At 57.2% G+C, this 22687-nt stretch overlaps 1 protein-coding gene across 7 annotated transcripts in view; it reads right to left on the bottom strand.

Moving 5' to 3' along the window:
* Window positions 1-11373: 11373 nt before the first annotated feature.
* The window catches only part of PRR5 (proline rich 5), a 68957-nt gene continuing 57643 nt past the window's right edge, over window positions 11374-22687 (bottom strand). For 4 of the 7 annotated variants that reach the window (XM_034949159.3, XM_008964804.4, XM_034949161.3 and 1 more), the window contains 5 exons: window positions 22407-22464; window positions 17262-17353; window positions 16692-16832; window positions 13902-14037; window positions 11374-12283 (listed from right to left, as the gene is read on the bottom strand). In XM_034949159.3, the coding sequence (XP_034805050.1) occupies window positions 11808-12283; window positions 13902-14037; window positions 16692-16832; window positions 17262-17353; window positions 22407-22464 (903 nt within the window). In that variant the 3' untranslated portion in view covers window positions 11374-11807. The other 3 variants (XM_063603137.1, XM_034949157.3, XM_057301033.2) reach the window with 3 other exon arrangements.

The following is a 22687-nucleotide window of genomic DNA, read 5'->3' as shown; positions in this document are numbered from 1 at the left end:
TTGAGACAGAGTTTCGCTCTTGTTGCCCAAGCTGGAGTGCAATGGCTCAATCTTGGCTCACTGCAACCTCTGCCTCCAGGGTTCAAGCAATTATTCTGCCTCAGGCTCTCAAGTAGCTGGGATTACAGGCACCCGCCACCATGCTCGGCTAATTTTGTATTTTTAGTAGAGACAGGGTTTCACCATTTTGTCCAGGCTGGTCTTGAACTACTGACCTCAGGTGATCCACCCACCTTGGCCTCCCAAAGTGCTGGGATTACAGGCATGAGTCACTGCACCCAGCCAATTTATGTTATTTTAATGTAAATTCTTGGTAAACAATTTAGGAACTGCCTCTTCTTTTCCTTCAAAAACCTACTTGTAACTGTTGCTAATCACAGTGAATATTCAGGGCAACTTGAATATATACTCCCAGGTTGCAGTCCTCAAACTTGACCCAAATATATTCTTTTTTTTTTTTTTTTTTTTTTTTTTTTTTTTTTTTTTTTGAGACAGAGTTTCGCTCTTGTTGCCCAGGCTGGAGTGCAATGGCATGATCTCGGCTCACTGCAACCTCCGCCTCCCGGGTCCAAGTGATTCTCCTGTCTCAGCCTCCCAAGTAGCTGGGATTACAGGCATGCGCCATCACGCCCAGCTAATTTTGTATTTTTGGTAGAGACGGGGTTTCTCCATGTTGGTCAGGCCGGTCTCGAACTCCCGACCTCAGGTGATCTGCCTGCCTCGGCCTCCCAAAGTGCTGGGATTACAGGCGTGAGCCACCGCACGCAGCCCCCAAATATGCTCTTACTTGTATTAATTTTGCCTCAGTTTTTTCCTTTAGATCAACGACTCCCTGCCACAATGATTATTTCAGGTTCTGGAAGGAACTGGGCCTGTGCCAGTCAACCCAGGCCTTCCTCCGGCCACAGTGAGCAGTTCAGGCCAGAGTAACTGGACTTTGCCCGGATGGCTGGGGCTTACTGTGCCCTCTCTTTCTCTCTCCCCAAGCCCTGATGACAAAGCCTGGCACATGGGGAGTGCTGGTGTTGGGGATAAAAAGAGATCTTTTCCTCAACCATGGCTGGGTTCATGGCTGAGGCCCCTATAACAAAAGACAGATTTATCAGAGAAAAACCTACACACATGTTTAAAGTACGTTTTATGTGACACAGGAACTTTCCTAAGGAAATGAAGGCCCAAAGCAACAGGCCAATGTGTATTTCTATGCTTTGGTTTGATGAAGACCAGACAATTGCAGAGGGGTCTGATTAGAGGATGTATGAGTCCATTCTCACGCTGCTGACGAAGACATACCCCCCGTGAATAGTTGGGACCCCCCCCCCCAGCACCCTTGCCGCCCACCAGGCCTTTCCAGAGGCTCTCGGGCAGTGGTTTCTCCTTCATTTCAGAAGAGATTAGAATGACCCAAGCTGGCCGGGCGCGGTGGCTCACGCCTGGAATCCTAGCACTTTGAGAGGCCGAGGCGGGTGGATCACCTGAGGTCAGGAGTTTGCGAACAGCCTGGCCAACATGGTGAAACCCCATCTCTACTAAAAATGCAAAAATTAGCTGAGCGTGGTGGTGGGTGCCTGTAATCCCAGCTACTTGAGAGGCTGAGGCAGGAGGATCCCAGCTACTTGGGAGTCTGAGGGAGGCACAAGGGGTGGATTATCTATGGGTTTTCCGGGAAAGGGGTGGGCAGTTCCTGGAACTGAGAGTCCACTCTTTTTTAGACCATATTGGGCAACTTCCTGATGTTGCTACGGCATTTGTAAACTGTTATGGCACTGGTGGGAGTGTCTTTTAGCATGCTAATGAATTATAATTGGCATATAATGAGCAGTAAGGATGACCAGAGGTCACTTTCATCGCCATCTTGGTTTTGGTGGGATTTGGCCAGCTTCTTTACCACATGCTATTTTTTTTTTTTTTTTTTGAGATAGAGTCTCACTCTGTCACCCAGGCTGGAGTGCAGTGTCGCCATCTTGGCTCCCTGCCACCGCCGCCTCACGGGTTCAAGCGATTCTCCTGCCTCGGCCTCCCAAGTACCTGGGATTACAGGTGCGCTGCCACCACACCCAGCTAATTTTTGTATTTTTAGTAGAGACAGGGTTTCACCATGTTGGCCAGGCTGCTCTCGAACTCCTGACTTCAGGTGATCCACCCGCGTCGGCTTGTTAAAGTGCTGGGATTACAGCTGTGAGCCACCATGCCCGGCCCTGCATGCTATCTTATCAGCAAGGTCTTTGTGATCTGTAGCTTGTGCTGACCTCCTATCTCATCCTGTGACTAAGAATGCCTAACCTCCTGGGAATGCAGCCCAGTGGGTCTCCGCCTTATTCTACCCAGCCCCTATTCAAGATGGAGTCGTTTTGGTTCAAACATCTCTGACAATATGAACGGACAACCTCCATCTCATTCTCTCAACACTCAAGCAGCTGCCTTATTCCTGAGCAAAGAATTCATAGCCATCCTAGCCTGTGGCCTGTTCAACTAACACAACACAATTTTTGTGTTATTATTTTGTACTTTCCTGGCTCTCGAAGGACTCGAAGTGGTAACACTTCATTGCTCTCAAAACATGACAAGGAAGTCACAATGTCTTATTCCAGCAACGTACACACACTGGATTGTTTTCATCTGGCGCTGGGTGCAGGGTTCTCTTCTCCTTTTGTGGAATGTAAACATCTTTTATAATACCAATGTATGATCCGGCCCTCATGAAAGAAGGGCAATTTGCAGGGTTTCTGTTTTAAAAAGCGACTTTGGACGGGAGTAAGGGAAACCCCCCCCCCGCAGTCGGCCTATGGCTGGCAGAATAATTTCACAGTATTAAGAGATGTCAGGGGAAATATCACCCTCCTTGCATTTGTGTTTTGTGAAAATCTCATACAAATTTCACCCCATAGCTTAGCGATATTAACATACATACAATAAAGCAACAATACCGAATGATTGTGTGGCAAAGAATGCAGGTGTGTTCTGCCATTCATAATCAAAGGAAAAAGAAATATAAAAGAACTGTACAACCCAGGCTGGTTCCCTTTTCAAGTTCTTTCTTCTGTTTTTCCCCAAGCACTGTTAGTCAGTAATCAACCAGTTAGCCATTTCCTTTTGTTGCTTTCCCAATAACTCCTTGCATTTCAAATGCCTTGCGATAGAAAAGAAGGAATAATCATGCAAAATAAAGGAATTACATCTGAATGGTATTATTCTTAGCTTTATTAAATTTGCTCTTACAAATGTTTCTGAAGTCGGAGAGTTGGTTCTCCCCCCAACCAGCAAATCCCACATTAATAAGCGCTTGGGGATGGAGAATTTCAAGGAGGAGGGAATAAAAGATCTATGTCCAAGGTCTTGGGCTTCCCATTTGTTTTCTCCAGAATTAACTCAGCCTGCCAGCTTCTTGAGCTAAGACTTGGCCTGCTTTTAACCTTATTAAAACCACGAAGCCAACACTGCCCCCCGCTTTGGGTGTATGACTGCCAGGTTAGGGCAAAAGGGATGTGGAAGATCTTCTTCCAACCCTCTCCCTTTATGGGCCAGGATCCTGGGATCCAGTCGGTTAAGGGGCTTGCTTTATCCCTGTGTAGCCTGGCCCAGAATCCCAGGCAGGTTCCCTGACCCCTGCCCGTCTACTACGTGCCCTGGTCCCGTGTCAGAGCAAATGCATTGTGTGGTTAGTACCGCCTGCAAACTGCCTCCACTGGGTTTTCTGGGATCTTTGGGTCCAATAATGGAAACCCTTCTGATTTGCAGCTGAGGCAGCCATGCTCCTGCTGCCCTGGTTGACAGCAGGGTGGACGCTGATCTTGTGCACCGACCTGCCCACCCCTCAAATGCCTTTACCATACTGGCACTCCCGACCTTACAGACATCTCACAGCCCCAAGGTGGCCTGACAACGGGTTCACCCAGTCCCTTTGCTACCAGAGACCAGACAGTGACAGACTGCACCATTCTGATGTCCACCCTGAGAGAGGAGGCTGCCCTAGAATTCATAACCCTGGAGAGGGTGCCCCCAGCGATGCCCAGCTTGGATGGTGAGGGAGGACACAGTGGCTACAAAGTGAAGTGCCTGGAATACAATGGGTATTGGCGCTGGTGGCAGTGGGGTTTGTTCCAGCGTAACTGGGGCATCTCTGTGTGTGGGGAGCATCTGTGCAGCAGGAGTATCCCCATATGATGGGTGCCTCTCTGTGCAGTGGTAGCATCTGTGCAATGGGATCATCTGTGCCGTGGGATCATCCCCATATGATGGGCGCCTCTCTGTGTGGTGGGAGTATCTGTGCAGTGGGAACATTTGTGCAGTGGGAGCATCCCCATATCATGGGAGCCTTTCTGCATGGTGGGAGCATCTGTGCAGTGGGATCATCCCCATATGATGGACGCCTCTCTGTGCTGTGGGAGCATCTGTGCAATGGGAACATCTGTGCAGTGGGAGCATCCCCATATGATGGGCGCCACTCTGTGCAGTGGGAGTATCTGTGCAGTGGGAGCATCCCCATATGATGGGCGCCTCTCTGTGCAATGGGAGCATCTGTGCAGTGGGAGCATCCTCATATGATGGGCGCCTCTCTGTGCAGTGGGAGCATCTGTGCAATGGGAGCATCTGTGCAGTGGGAGCATCCCCATATGATGGGTGCCTTCCCCGTTCCGTGGCTGCAATGCTGCCGGTTTCCCATCAGGCCCACTGTCGTGTGGGGTGATTTGGGACACCGTTCCTGGAAGTGGGCTTGGCTCACCCACCTCATCACAGCTGTAAGAGCTCGCAACATTCTTCAATAAACTCCTTCTCTGCATGGTCATTGGCATCTGCCTCAGCTGCTTGCAAATCAGAGCCTGCCTGATCCTGCATCCTCATATTTTACACTCCCCTGGCCTCCTCCCCCACCAAACACAGGCTGACATGAATCCCCATTGTGAGAAGAGAAATGTCAGTATGAGAAATTCTTCTTGCAGATGATGTCAATGATAGTTTACATTTTTATAGCTTTTTACAGCCTGTGAGAGCAGTTCTGAGCTCTCTGCAAACATATCAGTCAATGAGAAGAAGGGTTCTTGGGGGTAAAACCATCCGTTTATTATTAATCCATTATCACCTTCAGGTCAAAAACCATTAAGTACGCATCTGCCCGATGCTTGTCATCTGCACGGAGCTCCTTTGTCAGAGACGTCTGGTGTCTGGAGTTTACAATCTAACAGCCCTGCTCTGCATGTGAGTCCACGGTGCACAGACAGGCAAAGAAACAGTGCTGGTCACTGATTTCATAGCTGGGAAGATCCTGGCTATAGATCGGGAAACTGAGGACAGGGCGACCTGCGCAATATCACACAGTGCCCAACTTAGGATCAGACCCTGGATGTCCTGGCTCTGCCCATGAGGGTAGTGTATGACATACATAAATATATACAATGAAATATCCCATGCTGGCCTCCTCCCCACTCAAGGACTATGTGATTCTAGAGTACTGGGAAAAAGGAGCGTAGCGTCAAGTCAAACCTGGTTGTGCCGAGCAACAAGCATCTCCCAATCACAGGGGCCTCTACCACCGTAGCCGGCCTTCTTATCCAGGCCACACGTCTGCCTGCTGGAGCAGGCTTGCCTGGGACACTGCCAACCACCGTGGCAGAGGGAAGGACAGTCCTGGAGGGGCCTGTGTCTGGCAATGAAATGCTCCAGCTCTAGAGCGCCCCGCATCACTTCCACTTAGAACTCACTGGCCAGGGCTGGTCATATCGCCACCCCCAGCTACATGGGGACCAGAAAGAGCATCCTGATTCTTAGGCGCTCATCTCCAGTCTGTGTCAGTTGCATCCCTGGCAGAGGCTCCTGTGCCTCGGCATCCTCCCTACTCCTCCCAGCATTCCTGAGGCTACTGCCTGCTTTACTGCTGGACAGTCCTGGAGTTGGGGACCACGGTCCCCCGATGGAGTGCTGTGTCCCTCCACTCCAGTCTCAGTAGAGGGGCCAAGATGATCAGTTCACGCTCCCTGAGGAAAGCAGCTACAGGGACTGCAAGGAAGGAAGGAGTCCTTTCCTCTCTCCTTTCCTTCCTTCTCTATCTTTCCTTTCTTTCTCCTTCCTCCCTTCGTCCCTCCCTTCCTTCCTTTCCTTCCTTCTCTCCCTTTTCCTTCCTTCCTCCCTCCCTCCCTTATTAAAAAAAATTAGCCAGGTGTGGTGGCATGTGTCTGTAGTCCCAACTACTCTGGAGGCTGAGGTGGGAGGATCACTTGAGTCGGGAGGTTGAGGCTACAGTGAGACTGATTGTGATTATGCCACTGCATTGTAGCCTGGGCAACAGAGGGAGACCCTGTCCCCACTGCAAAAACAAAAAACAAAAAACAAACAAAAAAAGTTGGCCTATAATTAAGACTTCTGGGTTAGCTGGGCACGGTGGCTCATGCCTGTGAAACCAGCACTTTGGGAGGCCCAGGCAGGTGGATCATGAGGTCAAGAGATTGAGACCATCCTGGCCAACACGGTGAAACCCTGTCTCTACTAAAAATACAAAAATTAGCTGGGTGTGGTGGTGCATGCCTGTAATCCCAGCTACTTGGGAGGCTGAGGCAGGAGAATTATTTGAAACCGGGAGGTGGAAGCTGCAGTGAGCCGAGACTGTGAGACTGCACTCCAGCAGCCTGGGCGACAGAGTGAGACTCCGTCTCAAAAAAAAAAAAAAAAAAAAAAAAAAAAAAAAAAAAAAAGGCTTCTGGGTCTATACCTAAAAGAATTGGAAGCAGGATCTCAAAGACATATTTGTACACCCGTGTTCATAGTAACATTCTTCACAACAGCCAAAAGGTGGAAGCTTCCTTCCCTCCCTTCCCCCTCTCCTTTGCGCCCCTCCCCTCCTCTCCTCTCCCCTTCCTTGTGTGTTTACTGTGGTAAAATACACACAATAAAGTGGGCAGTTCAGTAGTGTTAAGTCACATTCATGTCGCTGAGCAGCCGATCTCCAGAACTCTATTTATCTTGCAAAACTACACTCGAAACCCATCGACGACTCCTTAAACCCCCCTCCCACAGGGTCTGGCGACCACCACGCTACTTTCTGTCCCTGTGGATTTGCCTATTCTGAACATCTCGGAATGGAATCATCCAGTATGTGGTCTTTCCTGGCTGGCTTCTTTCACCTCACGTCAGGTTTTTTGTTTTTTTGAGACAGAGTCTCGCTCTGTCGCCCAGGCTGGAGTGCAGTGGCGCGATCTCTGCTCACTGCAAGCTCCGCCTCCCGGGTTCACGCCATTCTCCTGCCTCAGCCTCCCGAGTAGCTGGGACTACAGGCGCCGGCCACCACGCCTGGCTAACTTTTTGTATTTTTAGTAGAGACGGGGTTTCACCGTGTTAGCCAGAATGGTCTTGATCTGCTGACCTCGTGATCTGCCCGCCTCTGCCTCCCAAAGTGCTGGGATTACAGGCATGAGCCACCGCGCCCGGCCTCACATCAGGTTTTTAAGTCTTATTCATGTTGTAGCATGTATCAGGACTTCATTATTATTATTATTTGGACTTCATTCTTTTCCGAGGCTGAAGAATATTCCCTTGTATGGATGACCACGTTGCATATCCATTCAGCTAACGATGGGCACTTTGTTGTTTCCACCTTTTGGCGGTTGTGAAGCATGCTGCTATCAACATGGGTGTGCAGACATCTCTTTGAGATCCTGCTTCCAATTCTTTTGGGTATAGACCCAGAAGTCTCAATTATAGGCCAACTTTTTTTTTTGTGGCAGGGACAGGGTCTCACTCGGTTGGCCAGGCTGCAGTGCAGTGGCATGATCACGACTCACTGCAGCCTCAACCTCCCAGACTCAAGTGATCCTCCCACATCGGCCTCCAGAGTACTGGGACTACTGGCACGGGCCACCACACTTGGCTAATTTTTAAAATATTTTTTATAGAGACAGCGTTTCACCCTGTTGTCCAGGCTGGTTTCCAACTCCTGAGCTCAAGCAATCCACCCACCTTGCCCTCTCAAAGTGCTAGGTCTACAGGTGTGAGCCACCGTGCCTGGCCGTAAGCTATTACTTTCATGGTCAGATGGAAAATGACAAATGGGCCCGCGCTTATTGTGGGCACCCCTTTGGCCTACACGCTTCCCAGTCCCTCTCTCTTCTTCTGGAGTCTTCCCTTCTCTGGGAGGGCCTTTGGCTGCAGGCATCTCCACCTTTGGGACTCCTCCTCTTCCTCTTCCCAGGGCCGGCACATCCAGAGAGCACGTTTGCCCCCTACCTCGTGATTCCTGGGCCACAGCCCACCCAGCAGCACTTTCCTGAAACGGAGCTAGTCCTTCTGGAGATGAATATCACGGGGTCCAAAGTGGGTGCTTGAGAGGGCACGCGGGGTGGGCATCAGCACTCCAACGGACCCGCCTCTGAGACCTCCTACCAGGGCTTAGCTGCTGTGTGGTGTATACTTGCACACACACACATACACACACACACATACATACACACACGCACACACATGCACACACATACACCCATCCACTCGCGCGCGCACACACACACACCCAAACACTTGTGCGTGCGTGCAGACACACACACCTACCCACTTACACACACACACACACACACACACACACACACAGACGCCCAAACAAATCTGAGCTCTCAGCAGGGGTGCAGTCAGGGTCACTGGGAAGCCTATCGTAACCCACCCTGGGTTTTCCTAAGTGCCACCTCCACCCCAGACGCTGTCACAGTGCAGGTGAGGCTCACATGTCCCGGCAGGCCCACGGACCCCAAGGCGGGGCTGAAATGCAGATTTAGGGTCAGCAGATGGGGCCAGGGCCTGAGATTGTGCATTTGAGAAGTAAGGGGTAGAGCATTCACGAGAATCCTGCACAAAACTTACAACAAGCACACAAAAGACAACGATAAAGCAGTTTCTAGAACCCCAGCCCTGGAGATGCAGAGGAATCCACCCCACTGGACACCCCGGTGATGCCGATGGTAGACCAACCACTAACTAATTAACTAGTGATTTCACTCTTTTAACAAAACTTAGGGTGTGGGAAACAGAACAGCAAATGTTAAGAAGCCGTGTCTGCTCATTTCTGTTGTCAATATAATTTCATCGAGCCCTGACTCTGTGACAAGGCGCAGCTCTCCAGGAGGATGCCTTGAAGACCAAACAGGATGGAGCACATGGTCTCCCACGCCTCTTCCCTGAGTCACTCTATTCCTTAAAAGATAAATAAGGGCCGGGTGCAGTGGCTCATGCTTGTAATTCCAGCACTTTGGGAGGCCGAAGTGGGTGGATCACCTGAGGTCAGGGGTTCAAGAACAACCTGGTCAACATGGTGAAACCCTGTCTCTACTAAAAATAGAAAAATTAGCCGGGCATGGTGATGTATGCCTATAGTCCCAGCTACTCGGGAGGCTGAGGCAGGAGTATCACTTGAACCTAGGAGGCAGAGGTTGCAGTGAGATGAGATTGCGCCACTGCACTCCAGCCTGGGTGACAGAGCGAGACTCTGTTGGGATTACAGGTGTTTACCAATTTATAAGATGTCTGAATGCAGATCACCTCTGACATCTTTGGGAACAAGGCTAGAACACACACACACACCCCCTCTTGGTGGGCTGCTGCTTTCTGGGAGTGGGAGTGCAGCCTCCTCACCTCCTCGGGGCCCCCACTGAGTCCTGTGAGCTGCTGCAGGGCCCAGGCCCAGTACCCACCCTCCTGGACTGCAGCCCCCCAATCTGTGGTTGGGGATGCTGCTGGCTGCTGCCCAGGGACCTCCCCTCCTGCCCCAGGGCAGGAGGACTGAGAGCTTAGGGACCGCCTTGCCAAGGGCCTAAGTGCCAGCCAGCAGGGGCCACCAGTCCCTGGGCCACCCCAGGCCCGGCAGCATCCAGGGGCCAGGGATGCTCGACTCCCCACGATGGAACCCCCACCACTCAGGGGACAGAACACAGGGTCTAGCACCCTGGTGTGGACAGAGCCCAGACAGCAACTCCCTGCCACGGCTTCTGGTCTTTGGTCCTCCTGCCTTGAGGTGACCGCTGGGAACCCTTCTGCCCACGTTGCTAATGGTCACCCACTACTCCCCGCCTCAGGCCACCTTGGGCTCCATGATGGAGCTGGGAGCCAAAGAGGTTGGTCCACGGATCTCGGCCTCATCAGCCTGGCTGAGTGGTTCTCAGACCAGGTTCTGGCTTTCTGTTCAACGACTACCTGTCCCCCAGGCCTGGGTCCCGAGGCTGCTCTTGCTCCCCTACTTGCCCAGCTGAGCCCTGCCTGGGGCATATTACCCATTCCGAGTAGCTTCAGAGAGCTCCACAGGGTTGGTATGCACCCGTATCACAGACGACAAAACTGTGGCTCAGCAGAGTCAGAAAGCCAGAGCTCCCCCTGCCCCCACCCCTACACCCTCCTATCCTATGCTGAAGCAGGGGCACCAGGTCTGCTTCTCCTACCAGAGAGGGAAACTCCTCCATCCAGAAGGCTCTGCTGGGAGACAGCCTGGGCCAGCTCCCGCCGTGACTCAGGGGTCAGGTGACGTCCTCCTGCTCACGCCCGGCTCACACCCACCCTCTCCCTCCAATCACACCTGGTTCCCCTGCCCTGGGCCTGTCCTTCATTTGCTCAGCACTCCTTCCCCACCTCGAGAAAACGCCATGAGAAGCGAGCACATGGAAGGCTGTGGGGGTGGCAGATCAGCAGGTGAACGGGGTGTGGAAAGGCGCCCGCCGTTAGAGACCCCTCCACCCCTCCCCATGGAGGCCACGCTGACCCGATGCTTTAAAACGGCGGGGGTGGCTAGGGAAGGCTGCCCCAGGCTCAGCTCCTGCCCCGATAGTAGGGGTGCCCGTGGTGCTGGGCTGGCCTTTGGCTCTCAGTAACACTCGGGCCCCACTGATGGGGAGACAAAGAGCCCTGCCTGCTACGGCTGATGGGGTATCCTGCCCACCTGAGGGCCCGGGGAAAGTCTGTCTGGGGATAGTGAGGCTGCAGGGGAGGTCAGAGCAGGTGTTAGTTTGTGCTTCCCAGGCCGGATGGCCTTCAGCAGGTCACCCCCACCCCCTAGGCCACCTGGATGCTTCTGTAGCATGGGAGGAGCTGGCAGATCCCGCCCCCACCCCTCCTTCCCTCCTTCCCAGGCTTCAGTGAGTCCATCCCTGCTAAGGCCAGGGGCAAAGTCAGGGCCAGACTCCTGTGCAGCAGGGCCAGCCCCACTCCCTAGCATCCCAGCCCTTCCTTCCACAACCTCCCGGTCCTCCCATCAGGGACAGGGACGGTGGAGCAGTAGGGAGGCCTGGACAACAGGCACAGGTCTGCCCCCTCCACGCAGACCCTGGAAACCTGCGCTCCCTAGAAGGGAGCGAAGGCCTGAGGGTGAGCACCCTGAAGGGGCATCCCCAGGGCAGGCACTGCAGACATGAGCCAGGTTGACAGGTTTTATTCCACCCCCTTCCAACCCCATGGCCACCCCAGGCAGGAGGAGACAGGTGTGCTGGAGTCTGGTCACTTTGGGGCCCGGCGTGGGCAGAGCCCACTGGGTTCACATTCTCTGTGGGCAGGTGTGGACACCAGAGGGCTGGGGCAGGAGGAGCGTGGGAGCGAGCGGCCGACCCCCGTCTCTGACCCGGCCCCTGGGTAAACGCCGACTCAGATGCCTGAAACAGACCTGGGCCGAGCAAGGAAGGCTGATGGTATTTCCAAACAAGACAGAAATACAAAGTGACCGAGGCCAGTGACGAGGCCGACAGGGCTGGCGGGACGGGATGCAGTAAAAAAGTCTCACTCACACACACGCCACATGGACACCCCCGCACACAGGGACGTGTCAGTAAAAACTCAAGGCCAGCTGTGAGGCCTCACACGACACTCTGCCGGCCCCCAGAGCCCTCCAAGTCGGACATGCCAGAGCCCCGGCCCCGGCCAAAGTCAATGAAAATCCCTTCAGAATCCGAGTCCACGGACTCCAGGATCTGGTCCACCAGGTTCTCCGGGCTGGAGCGGGGCAGGGAGCTGCGGGTGGGATCCAAGCCCTGCTCAGGGGGCTGGGTCGTGGGGTACAGTCTGCTGGGGCAGAGCCCTGAGTGGGGCGCCGGGGAGGACCTGAAGGTCCCGGTGGGGCCCTGGCCGGGCGGGTCGGAGAAGCCCTGAGGCTCGGGGCAGGACGTCATCTCCGACACAGAGTGCCTGCGGATGCTGGTGCCGCCGGCCGCCGCGCCCTCCGCCTCGTGCTCCTGCACGGGGTTCAGCAGAGGCGTGTTGTAGCTCTTGGAGCGCACCACGGGGTTCTTGGCCAGCACGTCCCCCGAGCGGGAGCGGCGGAGGAGGCGCTTTTCTGGGGAGAGACATGGGCACTGTCACACCAGAGGCCACCTGGGTCCCCGCCCGCCTTGGCACCTGCTGCTCACTGCACACTGGGTCCCTGTGCAGGGGCAGCTGCAGGGAAGGGCCGACCCACGCCGATCCCGGGCCCAGCTCAGCAGGTCCCACCGCCACAAGCCCTGACACCAGCTCAGGTTCCAGTCTCTCTTCTCCAGCCTAGGCCCAGCCTGGTCACACAGGACCTCAAGTCAAATGCCTGGGTTTGAACCTGCACCCTGCCAGCGACCTGTGTTTGACCTTAGGTAAGTTACCTCACCCCCGTGCCTCAGTTTCCCCACTTGTGGAAGTATATGGACTTTGGCACCTGCTGGACACCTGTACTTTCCCAGGCAGGCGCAGCCCCTGCCCCACTGGAGCTGGTGTCCAAGGGGATGGGGGGGGGCCAAGAAGCCCACAGAGGCGAGCCATGGGGCCAGGTTGTGGGGCTGTGATGGGAGCAGATGGGGACAGGCCCTCCATGTAAGGTCAAGGTGGGGATTCCATCCTGGGGATGCGGGTAGCCTGCAGCCAGGCAGTTGTAAATGGGCCTCGCTGGCCGCTACGTGGAGAGTAATAGACTGTGGGGGCCGAGGGTAGACGTGGGGACCCAGGGAGGAGGCCCCTTGGTTCATCTGGGCGGGAGGCAGTGGCACGGGTGGCCAAGGCTGGTGGGGGGGCAGGGTTCAGGCTCCCATTCAGGACCTTGCAGTCCCAAGAGTGGCCACCAGGTGGCAGGAGACACACACGAGCGGCTCAGGGGCCTTTCCCGGACCAGAGGATGGAGGTCCCATCAGGCAGGGGCTGGGGTCCTGCCATCCAGGGCTACACCAAGCCTGGGTGGCTCAAAGTTCTCCAGCAGCCAGGGCACTGCCTGAGCTGAGACACACCAGTGGGCAGGTTTTACACCAGCAGGTGGGGATGGGGAGCCCCTCTGGATGAGGAGGGCACAGTCCCAAGTGGGCCTTGCCCCAGCTCTGTCCCCTCTGCCTGGGAAGCTCCCAGCCTCCAGCTAATGGTGGGCCGTGGAGGGGACTCACTGGTCGGCCTCCTTCGCTGGAGGGGAAGGGCGTGGGCTCGGGCTGGGGCACAACAGGTACTCAAGGGACATTGCTGAAGGAACCCAGAGGCCCTCCGTCAAGCGAGCAACGTGCCCAGCTGTGCTGGACGCGCCAGGCAGTCCCGGGATGCTGCCCACAGGGTTCAGCCTGCCCACCCCCAGGCCGAGTCCCTCCCAGCCTGGGTCCCCTAACTGAGCCAGGAGTCCTCAGGCTTCGGCATTTGCATGTTCCGAGCACTCCACCTGGCCCACTTCTGACTTTCAAGACTGCACATGAATGTGGCCTCCTGGGGAACACGGAGGTCTGGTAGAGCTCTCCAAGGTGTTGCCACATCACCGCTCAGGGTGTGTGCCCACTCTCACGGATCCCCACGTCCAGGCCAGCACATGGCAGGCTGGGGGCTGCTGCCCGGCTGAGAACCAGTCTGGAGTCAGATCCTGGTTCTGTCGTGGGGCCTCGGCTTGCCCATTTGTTCACAATGGATGGGGCCCGTGGTCACCCCTGCCCCAGCCCAAGGCCCAGGCGGACCCCTACCCAGGATGCAGGAATGGGTGAAGGGCCCCTCGCTGGAGTGGAGGCCGTAGGTGCCCAGGTATGGCGACACCACCTTCTGGACCAGCGTCTCCAGGCGCAGGTAGTCCTCAGTCACGCCCCTGGACTCATGTACCCCCTGCAGGAGAGTGGGGCAGGGGGTAGGGGGTCATGCACCTGAGCTCGGTGGCTCCAGGCTCTCAACCATATGTCCCACCCACCAGACAGCCTGTCCTCTGCCTCCCGCCTCCCCATTCCCACATGCTCTCTGTCCCCATGGCAGGGCCCACGGTGGCCTCCCAGCCCCTCTCAGAGCATGTGGCCTGAGTCACTCTGCTGCTCACAGCAGCGTCGTGATCTGGGAGACCATGGTGTGCCCTGGAAAAAGGCCCTGTGGCCAGATGAGATGGGTGTTCTGCACCTTCCACCCCTCGGAGGGGCCCTGTACTCAAGAGTCCTAGAGGCTTTGGACAGTCTCTCCAGAGACACTGGCTGACCCCACGCAGGGAGGGCCAAGCTGCTCACCTGGGGTTCCCTGCCCCATGGGGCCAGGTGCAGTCCCCATCCATCAGGCACCTCCTCACAAGCCCCACTCTCTTCTTCCCATCACTGGCTCAGGCCATCATCTCCCCTCATCCGGAGCTCTGAAGGGCTCACCGCTACCTCCAGGTGTATTTGAGCCAAGGCCCGGGAGATGAGGCTGCTCACCCAGCTGTGAGCTGAGCTGGGACAAAAGCTCTGGGACCTCAGCACCCAGCAAAGAGGGCTGGGAGAAAGCTGACTTATAACGAGTGCTTGCACTCATTAAATAAGTGAATGAATGAATGAATGGAAGACAGCAGGCCTCAAGGGGCTGTCAGGGGGTTCAGGCACAAGATACACGGAGGTAGAATTTTTTTTTTTGAGACAGAGTTTCGCTCTGTCACCAGGCTGGAGTGCAGTGGTGCCATCTTGGCTCACTGCAACCTCTGCCTCCCAGGTTCAAGTGATTCTCCTGCCTCAGCCTCCTGAGTAGCTGGGACTACAGGCATGCATCACCATGCCCGGCTAATTTTTGTATTTTTAGTAGAGACGGGGTTTCGCCATGTTGGCCAGGATGGTCTCAATCTCCTGACCTTGTGATCTGCCCGCCTTGGCCTCCCGAAGTGCTGGGATTGCAGGCATGAGTGACCGCACCCGGCCACACCCAGGTACAATTGTAAGTGACAATCCAGCCAGCCAGAGGCGAGGACTAACCCAGGACTCTTGGGATGGCTGTGGGAGGCCACTCCAGGCAGGGAGTGAGGCACGGTCCAGGCCACGTCCCTGGGGGTGAGCAAAGTCACCTGAACTCTTGGGGTTTCGGGGCTGGTACAGGCTCTTATGTCCTGGCCTGTGTTACAACAAGGGGTGGGTGGCACTCCACAGGTGCCCTCAGTAAGGTCACCTACACTAATGCAGGGGACCCCACGTGTCCCTGGAATTGTCTGCCTGTAGGAGCAGTGACTTGGTTGTGAATGACCAAGTCCTCATCTGTCCTGCCGGGGAGGAGGCGTCCCTCTGTTAAAGACCAGGAAGCTGCAGCTGACACAGCAAAGTCTCTCAAGGGTCCCCGCTTCAACCCAGCCAGGCCTGACCTAAACTCTCTCAACTTCTACCCAGGGCAGCCCCTACCTTGCACAGCTCCACACTGGCCGCCCCTTCCTTGCTCTGGTTGCCCTGCGAGGGTCCCGAGTGTCCCCACAGACCCTAATTTTAAAAGAGCTTCACAGGGATTCAGAACGATAAAAAGGGCTTTGCACCTGCGAGAGCCGGGGTGAAGCTGGGCTCCCGCCCTTGTTAGCTCATAGCAAGCAGGACTTGGGTCCCCTACCTGTAAAATGGGGTGGCCGGCAGTGACTGTGTGGTCCTGCGACAGTATATGAGCCGGCCAACTGCAAAGTGTGGTGCCTGGGAAGGGCCGTGTGCGGAAACCCCCGGCTTGCGGTGGATGCCACTGGGGGCCCCACTCCTTTCTGGGGCAGGCACCCCTCCCCACCTGCTGTGAGGGGGGCTAACAGCTCTCAGAGTGTCTTCCCCAGAGCTGACCCACTGACAAAAGCCCTCTGGGCAGAAATGACTGGGACACTGTGTGTGCGCGCGTGCAAGTATGTGTGTAGTGTGTATGTGCACGTGTGTAGTATGTGCGTGTGCACGTGCATGCGCACGTGTGCAGTATGTGCGTGTGCACGTGTAGTATGTGCGTGCACGTGTGTAGTATGTGCGTGTGCACGTGCAGTATGTGCGTGCACGTGTGTAGTATGTGCGTGAGCACGTGTGTAGTATGTGCGTGTGCACGTGTGTACTGTGTATGTGTGCATGTGTGTAGTACGTGCGTGCGCACGTGTGCAGTGTGTATGCGTGTGCACGTGTGTAGTATGCGTGCGCACAGGCATGTGTGTAGCGTGTGCGTGCACACACGTGTGTAGTGTGTATGCATGTGCACGTGTGTAGTATGTGCGTGCGCACAGGTATGTGTGTAGCGTGTATGTGCGTGTGTGTGCTGGGGGTGGGCACAGCCCCAGGCTGGCTGACACAGGGTGTAAAGGCCCAGCCCTGTGCCCAAGAGGAACGGGTCTGCAGCTTGAGCTCTCCTGAACCCACAGCTCTGACCAGCTGCTCCCCGGTCCCTGGCCTTGACAGGCTTCTCCTCTGATTGGGCCCTTCCTTAAGTCTCGTGCCCCTAAATCCTCATCTCATGCTCTGCCTGTGGGGACCTGAGCCCAATTACTGCCCCACGGTCCCCATGCCCGACCCTGTGCCCACTGTGCCCACCTGCAGCACCAGCAGCATCTGCACGATGGCAGGGGGCACGCGGGCGTGGGCCCGGGCCAGCGCATCCTCTAGCTTCACACTGAGGGTGATGGCATTCCGGAAGTGCAGCAGGGCCAGCTGGCGCACCGATGGCTCCTTGCCCTGTGGACGGAAGGCACCCCACCCCACCGGCTGTGGTCACATGCGTCCTCATCTCCCCTCTCCCGGTCCTAGGACCCCACAGGGGGAAGAGACCTGCCGACCCTCAGGCCCCTCCACCCCGTTCTCCTCAGATGACCCCGTCCCAAGGATAGAAGGCCCCTTCAGTTTCCTCTGGCAGTGAAAGGGTTACTGTCACAGAGCCCCTACGCTGTGCCTCGCTGCTGGGGGATTCACAGAGAGGGAGGCGTCCATATCTGCAGCTTGGAGGGGTGGAAACAGGCTCTGAGCAACTCAGGTAGCCCAAGGAGAGCAGCACAGAGCAGAGCAGGTGTGTGTGTCCCCAAGCCTGGCGGCCCCCCTCTGTAGAGTGAGGCCAGGGTGGGCACAGCAGGGGCACTGGGCTTCCCTCCCCAGGGCTGGGCTGCCCACCTGCACCGGGTAGAAGATGGCCTGCAGCATGGGCAGCACGTCACTGAAGAAGAAGTCCCAGGTCTCTGCCAGTGAGTCCAGCAGCTTCTGTCCTGTGGGCATGGGGGCCATCACCACTGGGCCTGACTGGCTCTGGCAGATGCCTCCACTCACCCAGGATGGGTCGTCAGAGGATGCGGGAGTGGAGGGCCTGGGCTCAGGCCCCTGGCGGCACCTGCCCAAGGTCGATGTCCAGCTCCACAGCTCAGCTGTTCTATGGCCCTGGGCCCACTGCTTAACCTCAGTCTTCCATTTATAAAATGTGGCAGTAAAGGGATTGGCCTCCCAGAGCTGAGGGCATGAAATGAGCCTAAGGCACAGGGAACTTGGCTCAGGGTCTGCTCCTGGCAGATGACAGCTGCCAATTCCCAGGCCTTTGTCACATACCAGACCCACACAAGTGAGAACCACACAGGTATACACCTGGCACAGGTGAGACGTTCACAGGTGAGACCCCTACACGTACGCCTGACACAGGTGAGACCCGCACAGGTACACCCGGCACAGGTGAGACCTGCACAGGTACACTCAGCACAGGTGAGACCTGCATCAAGAGACCTGCACAAGTGAGACCCACACAGGTGTGCCTGGCACAGCAGTTTCAACTCACATCCTAGTCTCATCAGATCCTCCTAACAACCCGGCTAAGCAGTTGATTTCATCTACCCACTGACCTCCTCCCTCCTTCCCCCACACTATCTGCCCCTCCAACAAACACTCACAGAACACCTACTCTGTGCTGGCGCTGATGCTGGGCACTGGGGACCCAGCTGAGCCCCAAACAGCTGCCCATCCATCACATGACAGGGAAGTGGGACACTGAGCAGGATCATAAGGGCAGTGGCCAGGGGTGATCGACCCGCCACCAAGCAGACAGAGGCTGAGCCTCCGAGGAAAGGGTGCACCACAGTCAGTGGCCCAGAGGACCCAGGGCCAGGCCAGCTCTGCCTGTGGTCAGGTCTGGGGATCCACGGAGACCACTTCCAATAGCAGCACCACGTCGAAGGAAGAAGAGGGTGCAGAGGGTCAGGCAGGGAGGGCTTCCTGGAGGAAGAGCAACCAAGCTGGCTATAGGAGCTGGGCTTGCCAGACGTAGTGGTATGGGGACACATCTTGACAGGTGAGTCTCTGAAACAGATACGTAGGTAGCAGACATCGGGACCAGCTCTGCAGGATTTCTGCTGGCCTTGGGAGGAACGGTGCCATGCACCGGGTGAGTGACCCTTGTGGGACGGGGACAGCTGCCCAAGCTGGCTCTGGGTTCCTGTGGGAGAGGCAACGTGCAGAACCCTTGGCCTTTCTGCGTGGACTGAGCGGAGCTGGGATGAGGGCTGCTGGGTCCAGGGATGCACAGTCCAAGGACGTGTCCCCAAGGCCTCTGCTGTCCCCTGGAAGCCAGACGAGCAACTGGCGAGAGAGATCTTGGTGTGGGCGCCTCTGAGTGAAGAGGGAAGCATTGCCGGCTGTCTCTCAGGCTGCGCCCCCGGCCAGAAATGCTTTGAGGTTTCCATGGGAATGCGGAGGCTGAACAGGGACCTTTGCCTTTTTCTCACTCTCTGGGCCCTGCCCCCACTCCCAGAAGCCCCCAGGTTCATGTAGGTTCGAGGGCACTAGGAGTGGGACCCCGCCAGGGGCAGCCCTGGGGGCTGGGGCTGAGCTGGACTGGGTCCCATCTTTGGCTCCCAGCCCAGTGGCCAGCCTTCTGCCCTCCCGGGTAGCCCACACCTGGCTCTGAGGGTGATGGGGGCCAGCAGGAATGCCCCGGACGGACGGATGCTCACCGCCCCGCCGAACTGTGCCCACACACAAAGTCCCTTCAGTTCCCCTCCGCCGCGGCAGGAAGAAAGGCAGCTCAGTTCCCGGGCTGGCCGGGGGGTGGCTCTGGGCACCGGCCAGGCCCGCGTTCTGCTCAGCGCAGGCTGTTCTCCAGCCCACGGGGCGGAAATGCTGCGGAAAGCAGATGTTGTAAAACAGAATCCAGGCCCCAGCTGGAGCCACACGGTGACGAGAGGCCAGGAAGGGCAGCCTCGTGGCTATTGGGGCTCTCTGCCGGGGACTGTCCTGTGGGGGTCCCTCTGTGGGGCAGTAGGGTTAGTCGGAGGCAGGTATGGGGCGACCCCAGGAAGTTCCTCCAGGTGGACTCAGTGGCATCCTCTATGAAAGGGGCGTGATACACGTCCCCACGTGGGCAGGTCGAAAGCTCAGATGAAACAGCACTAGGCGTTTGCTGCCGGCAGGACGGGGCCGGGTGTGTGCGCGCCGTACCTTGGCTCCAGCCTGGCAGTAGCAGGGGCTGATGCAGGCGAGCGGCCCCGCAGTAGCCTTGGCTCCACGCTGGCTCCCACTCTGGGGTTCTCGCTGTGGGCGCAGGCTGGTGTCCGTCTTTCCTTTCTTTATCCGAGTGCTGAGGGCCCTGTGCAGGCCCTGGAAACGAACAACCCTGTTTCAGCCCGTCAGGAGACTCAGGAACAGTGAGGAGCGCAGGGCAGTGACAAAAGCCACGCGCTGGGTGGACCAGGTCAAGGGTGTCTGGCGCGGGGACGGCCGAGGCACAGGCATGGAGGCAAGCGTGTAAGGCTGCACAGCTGGGTCACGTGACCCACACCGGGTTTGGATTCCCTGGTGGATGAGCGACGGCAGATCCCAGGGCCCAGCAGAGGACCAGGAGCTCCCGCCCGGAGTTCCCAAGTTTCTGGCTTCCAAGGAGTTGCCCGGCTGTAGCTGGAGCCGATTCCCTTAAGCCACACACAGAGGCCATCAAACTACAACCCCGGCCGCGGTCCAGCCTTCCTCCCCTTCCTAGGGAGGCAGCCCTGCACCTCAAGGCCACTCCTCCAGGCTCTCCGCTTCCAGGACCGGCTCTGCCCAGGGGCTGAAGTCCAAGGCCTCCCTGGAGGCTGAGAAGGGGCAGGGGGCAAGGTCCTGGGGCTTCCCCACAGGGGGCCATCACCCACCTCTGGTAGAGGCTCTGTAGGGACAGCTGCAAGGAGCAGGCTCAAAGTGAAGAGCTCCCAGTGGAACCCAAGCAGGGGTAGGGAGCAGGAAGGGGGAGGCCCCTGAGGCCCCCCATCAGGATGTGGAGGTGGCTATGTCCCCACTGCATGGGACCAAAAGGGACCACAAGTTCCCCTGAACAGACCACACTTTGAGGCCCTACTCAAGGGCCACTGCCTCCATGCAGCCCTCTCTGACTGCCAAGGTGGAATGAACCCTTTCTTCCCCAGGACACTCCTTCACAATGACATTAATCACACTCAACTGTCACCCTCAGGTCCGTGTCTGTGTCCCCAATTGGGCTGTGAGTCCCTGAAGGGCAGGGCCAGGGTCTCCTCCATCTCTGGGCCCCCAGAGGTCACCTGGGCCTGACATGTAGAGAACACTCAAGTGGACAGAGCCTGTTCAACCCCACCTTGCTAAGACAGGGGTGCTGAGGCTGGAAAGGAAACCCTGTGTCTGCAGCTACATGGGAACTGGAGGCCAGGGCCTCAGACTCCCAGCGTAGAGCCCAGTGCCTGTCCCTGAGGCCTGGGGAGGCCAGGAAGGGCTGGCGAGGCGGAAGAGGATGCTGGGCCTCCCAGGGCTGCCCTCTGCCCCTTCTGCTGGGCAGGCACCCCTGCTGGGAGGCCTGGCAGACCTGGCTGCGCCAGGCAGAGCTCCTTTCAAGCCACACAAAACTCCCTTCTCCGAGAGCCCCGGCTCCCCTGGGCCAGATCTGGTGGGAGGTACAGGCACCACCAGAATGTGCCGCGTCAAGCGAGGGGCGTGGGTGGCCATCTTCCTCAGGTGCCAAATGCTCACAGCTCTGTCCTGCCATCTAGATGCTGCCTCCTCCAGGAAGCCTTCCCAGAACCCCCATGTCTCCCCGACGGTCTGATGGTTTTCATGGCCTCTCTTTGTGTTCCTGTCTTGGCTGGCCCCACCCAACATGTTCAGTGGACGTGAGGAAGGACCATGACACGCAGCTCCAAGGTCCCCTGGAACATGCCAGGCCTCCGGGCCTGTGTCCTTCTCTGTGGAGTAGGCTAATACACCTCTTTTTCCCAGGGTCAGAGGGAGACCTGGAGGAGAAGCCTGGGGCAGCAGAGTGAAGAGTATGGGTTCGGGAGCCGGTGGCCTGCTTGGCACCCTGGCCTTGCCACGGTGCAGCTGTGTGGCCTGGGCAGGACACTGTGCCTCACTTTCCCCATTCGTTCAGTGCTAACAACGGTGGCTTCTTCACAGGGTTGCGGAAATCAAAGGAGTTAGTAGATGTGAAACACTCGGGGCAGTCCAGCAGGGAGGGACGCACACGCCCGGTGCCCAGTGCACAGGTGCTCAACACACGGGTACAGCGCAGGCCCGATCCCAGCACAGCCCGAGCAAAGCAGCATCCATGGGAACTGAGTAGACCCCCTCACCTGACCCCGCTCCCAGGGCAGCTCGCTCCTGCAAGGATGCGCACACTGCTGCTGCCGCCCGAGGCTCTCGGCCACGGGAAGCCCGACCTGCACAGTGAGGCCGGCGGGGACCTCCGGGCCATGAGAAGGGCAAAGGGTGTGTGCCCTAAAGTCAGGCAGACCTGGGTTTGAGTCCCGCCCCCACCCCTGATGTGCACTGTAGCCTTGGGCAAATCACTTATCATCACTGTGCTCTCCCACTCAGGAACAATAACCTGAAGGTCCCAGTGGGTGGCTGTGAGCCTCGACAGAGAAAATTCAGCTGAGTCCCCCACCCTGTCCCCTCCTCTGTGAGTATCGGTGACCTCAGCCCTAACCCACTTCTCCTCTGACTCCCAAAGACCAGGACAGGGGCTCTCCCAGGCTGCGGGGACAGAGCTCACTAGGGCCAGAAAGTCCTGTGGGCAGGGAGGGGAAGCAGGGGGCTTTTCCCTGACGTCTCATAGCCCTCCTGGGCTCCAGCAAGTTCGGGGGGCAGACCCTCTCCCAGGGTCCCCTCTGGGTAAGGATCTCGGCCCTGCTGCCCTAAGGCTATACGTGTTCCTTCCAAGCCCTCCGGACCAGAGAGCCACACCTTGCACCCAGAGGCCCCCAGCACGAGGCCCAGCAGTCCAGCAGCCAGCCAGGACCCAGCATGGCCCAGAGTGGCCACCAAGGGGCCCACACTCACCCTCGTAGAAGCGAATCTTGTCCCGAAGGATCACCATGCCTTTTGTCAGCAGCTGGTTCTGAAGGTAAACACAGAGGGGCTGTCACCGCCCTTGTGGATGCCCTGGGGTGTCCTGGCCAGCATGGCCCCCGAGAGTCCATCCACCAGTGAGCAGCCAAGGCTTAAAGGGGGAGGAGACTCACTGAGGTCCCACAGTCCACCTGCTGCAGGGCCTGAGCATCAGTTCATCCAGGAGGGCAACTGACCCAACCCTGGGTTGTCACGAGACAGGAGGTGGTCAC

The sequence above is a fragment of the Pan paniscus genome, chromosome 23 (assembly GCF_029289425.2).
Source record: "Pan paniscus chromosome 23, NHGRI_mPanPan1-v2.0_pri, whole genome shotgun sequence".
Taxonomy (NCBI): Eukaryota; Metazoa; Chordata; class Mammalia; order Primates; family Hominidae; genus Pan; species Pan paniscus.
Note: the sequence above shows the minus strand (reverse complement) of the source record. Positions and strands in the feature narration are given on the sequence as shown.